Here is a 3,118-nt window from a genome sequence, read left to right as displayed (position 1 = left end):
CGACACCAGCCGCTGCCGAAGCCTCCATATGTCGGTACGATTCGGTTCTCCAACTCCTGACGCTTTACTCAAAACCCTAAAACGGAAAACGAAGATGAAATCGACGAAACAGATGATGAAAATGGAGGTGCGAAAGAAACCCTAGAGTAGTAAAGAGTAAAAATGGAGGTCGTTGAAACGGGAATAATGGATATTAGATGATGGGAGGGAGAGACGTAGCACAGTGAGAATAAAATGTTGTACCTTAGAGCAGCGGTTCGTCTCTGGATTTGGGGGGTTTCGAGAGTAAAGAGGGGTTTTTGGGAAAGAAAGGGGTTATGAAGAGGACTGAAAAGTAAAAAGATCAAATTCTTGATGACTGAAATACTCAAATACTGTGCTGTAGTGAGTGGGACAGAGACAAATTTTTGTCCTTATATAGATTGGCCATTATAATTTATTTTTTATTGAAAAATTTGCAAATATTAAAAAAAAAATACATCCAAAATGTAAATATTTATATCAAAAATAACTTCAACTTTGAAATTTTAAATTTAAAAAATATTTTGATTGTCTAACACCCTCTAGAACTTTCAAATATCAATACAAAAAAAATTGATTGGAGTTATAGTTATTTGATGAGAAGTTTAATTTATTTATTTATTTGGAAAAATTTAGCTATACATCAATAATATACTTATTGTGATTTTAAAGGTGTGGTTTAAAATTGAGAAGTGTACGTAGAATTTATAGTTATCTTGTGTGAGATGGAAAGATTGTTTCTGAATTATGATAATAAGACTTTTGATGATACTATCATGGATAGAAATTGAAAAAAAAGAGTAACGGCAACAACAATAGTAGTAATACAATTAAAAATAAGAAAATAATAGTAATGATATTGATAAATAGAGTCCTTCGGGATTGCTCAGTTGGTTTGGAGAGTAGTTATCCACACGGATGACCTGGGATGGATCCCCCCTCAATGCCTTCTGAGTCGAGTCTGTCGCATAGGGCTCGTCTAATGCGTTTTACATCTCCTGTGTGTTTTGCAAGCTATTACACAGTGGGGGGTTTACCCAGTGCTCACCCGAAGGGCAGAGGTTGTAGCAGTTACGGGTTATCCTGGGGTTCCAAAAAAAAATTGACAAGGGAGCATGGTGCTCTAAACTAGATTCATATTCTCTCATAAGAAAGAGAGAAATCGCTTAACTATATACCTATCATCTACCTTAATTCTCGATCTTTAGATATTTTTATCTAAGGTTATGATTTCGGTGAATTAAAGATATATCATGTCATGCATAATCATCTTTCCACTATTCTTCCATGATCAACATCTACCTCTTCTTAAACTTGTTACCATCAACTCCTCGCATATTCTTCATTGGGCATCAATACTACTACTCGTAACAAACTCAGACTATCTCAGCCCTACTTTATGTATCTTGTCTATTACTAACATCGTTCTTAACTTGCCTTTTACATATTTGTCTTTAATTTTATCTTTCCTAGTGTGCTAATGGATCTTTGTGAGCATCCTCATATCTACTACATTTATCTCTTGAACGTGTGAATTCTTAACTAGACAACAATATGTGTCATATAACATAGTTGATTTAACAACCATTCTACAAAACTTGTATTTTCGTCTCATGGCACGTTCTTATCACATAAGACACCAAATGTGAAATCTTCATTTCATCTACTCACTCTAATTCAATGTGTGACAAAATCATCATTAATCTCTCCATGTTCTTCGATTATTAACCCAAAATAGTTGGCTTTCTCTTTTGGGATAACTCATGTATCAATCTTTATTTTCACATTCGTTTCGTGTCATGTATCACTAAAGTTGCACTCCATGTACTTTGTCTTAGTACTGCTCTACATGAAGCCTTTAAACTTTGACATACGACTCCAAACCTCTAGTCTATCACTAACATTATCGTGTGTCTCATCAATCAATCTTATGTCATCAATAAATAACATACACAATGATACTTCCACTTGGAATATGTTGTGTCAATTCATCCATCACTTGGACAAATAAAAAAATAGGTTGGAGTTGATTGCTAGTGCAATCCAATATTTGGCTGAAAAGTGTTCAAAGTCTCTTGTCCCTGTCCACAATCAAATCTTGACTCCATCGTATACATCATTAATCGTTCTAATGTAAGTCACATGTACACCTTCAGATTCTAAGTATCTCCGTAACAAAAATTTAACTTTGTCTTGTGTCTTTTCTAAGTCAATAAACAATATATGTAAAACTATTTGTCTATTATATATTGCTCCAACATTTTTCTTAGATAATGAATGACTTTCGTAATTGACTACCTCATCATGAAATCCAATACATGTCCCTCATTATTTGCATCTTTATCATCATTTCTCAGTTTTTATAGCGTGACTCATTAGTTTAATACTCATATGATTATTGTAATTAAGAATATACCCCTTATTCTTTTATAATGGGATCATTATACTCTACCTCTATTTTAAAACATTTTGATCGTCCTAATAATAACATTAAACAATCCAGTTAGCCACTTAATACATATTTTGCCTGCACTTTTCCAAAAATCCACAACAATCTTGTCTAGATCTTTCGCCCTTCCCCCTCTCATCTTTCAAATCGTCCTCTTGACCGCTCAAACTTCATACGCCTACAATATTCAACATATCGATTGCTTGTGTCCTGAATTACCCAACATACTATTCATGCCCCCCCCCCCTCTATATTCAAGAGTTTATGAAAATATGCTTGTCATCTTCGTTTAATATATACCTCTACACCAATATTCTTGTCATCTCATCTTTACTGCACGTTCCTTCGTCTAAATCATGAGCTTTTCTTTATCCAACTTTGGTAATCTTGTACAATTTTTTCTCCCCAACTTAGATCTTTAGTTCATTATAACAACATTTAAATATTATCATTTTAGTTGTTGTAATTGCTACCCTTGCTTTATTCTTCGCAGTCTTATACTTTTCCTATGGGTATATAATTAGTCTCCTAATTATATAGACTAATTATATGCTTTAATTGTAGAATTGATTTTTTGAAAAAGAAGCAAAAAAATTCTAATAAAATGTATATAATCACGATAAAAGTATGCACAAAATTACATAATCT

At 33.2% G+C, this 3,118-nt stretch overlaps 1 protein-coding gene across 4 annotated transcripts in view; it reads right to left on the bottom strand.

The window, feature by feature from the left end:
* Positions 1 to 352, bottom strand: part of LOC102581741 (uncharacterized) — a 7,982-nt gene extending 7,630 nt beyond the window's left edge. Inside the window, exons 1-2 of one of the 4 annotated variants that reach the window (XM_006347432.2) lie at positions 244 to 352; positions 7 to 76 (exon numbers count right to left, since the gene is read on the bottom strand). In XM_006347432.2, the coding sequence (XP_006347494.1) occupies positions 7 to 28 (22 nt within the window). In that variant the 5' untranslated portion in view covers positions 29 to 76; positions 244 to 352. The other 3 variants (XM_006347431.2, XM_006347433.2, XM_006347434.2) reach the window with 3 other exon arrangements.
* Between the last annotated feature and the right edge of the window lie 2,766 nt (positions 353 to 3,118).

This window comes from Solanum tuberosum, unplaced genomic scaffold (genome assembly GCF_000226075.1).
Source record: "Solanum tuberosum cultivar DM 1-3 516 R44 unplaced genomic scaffold, SolTub_3.0 scf00093, whole genome shotgun sequence".
NCBI classification, from domain to species: Eukaryota; Viridiplantae; Streptophyta; class Magnoliopsida; order Solanales; family Solanaceae; genus Solanum; species Solanum tuberosum.
The sequence above is the reverse complement of the archived record's forward strand: the minus strand, read 5'-3'. Positions and strand labels throughout refer to the sequence as shown.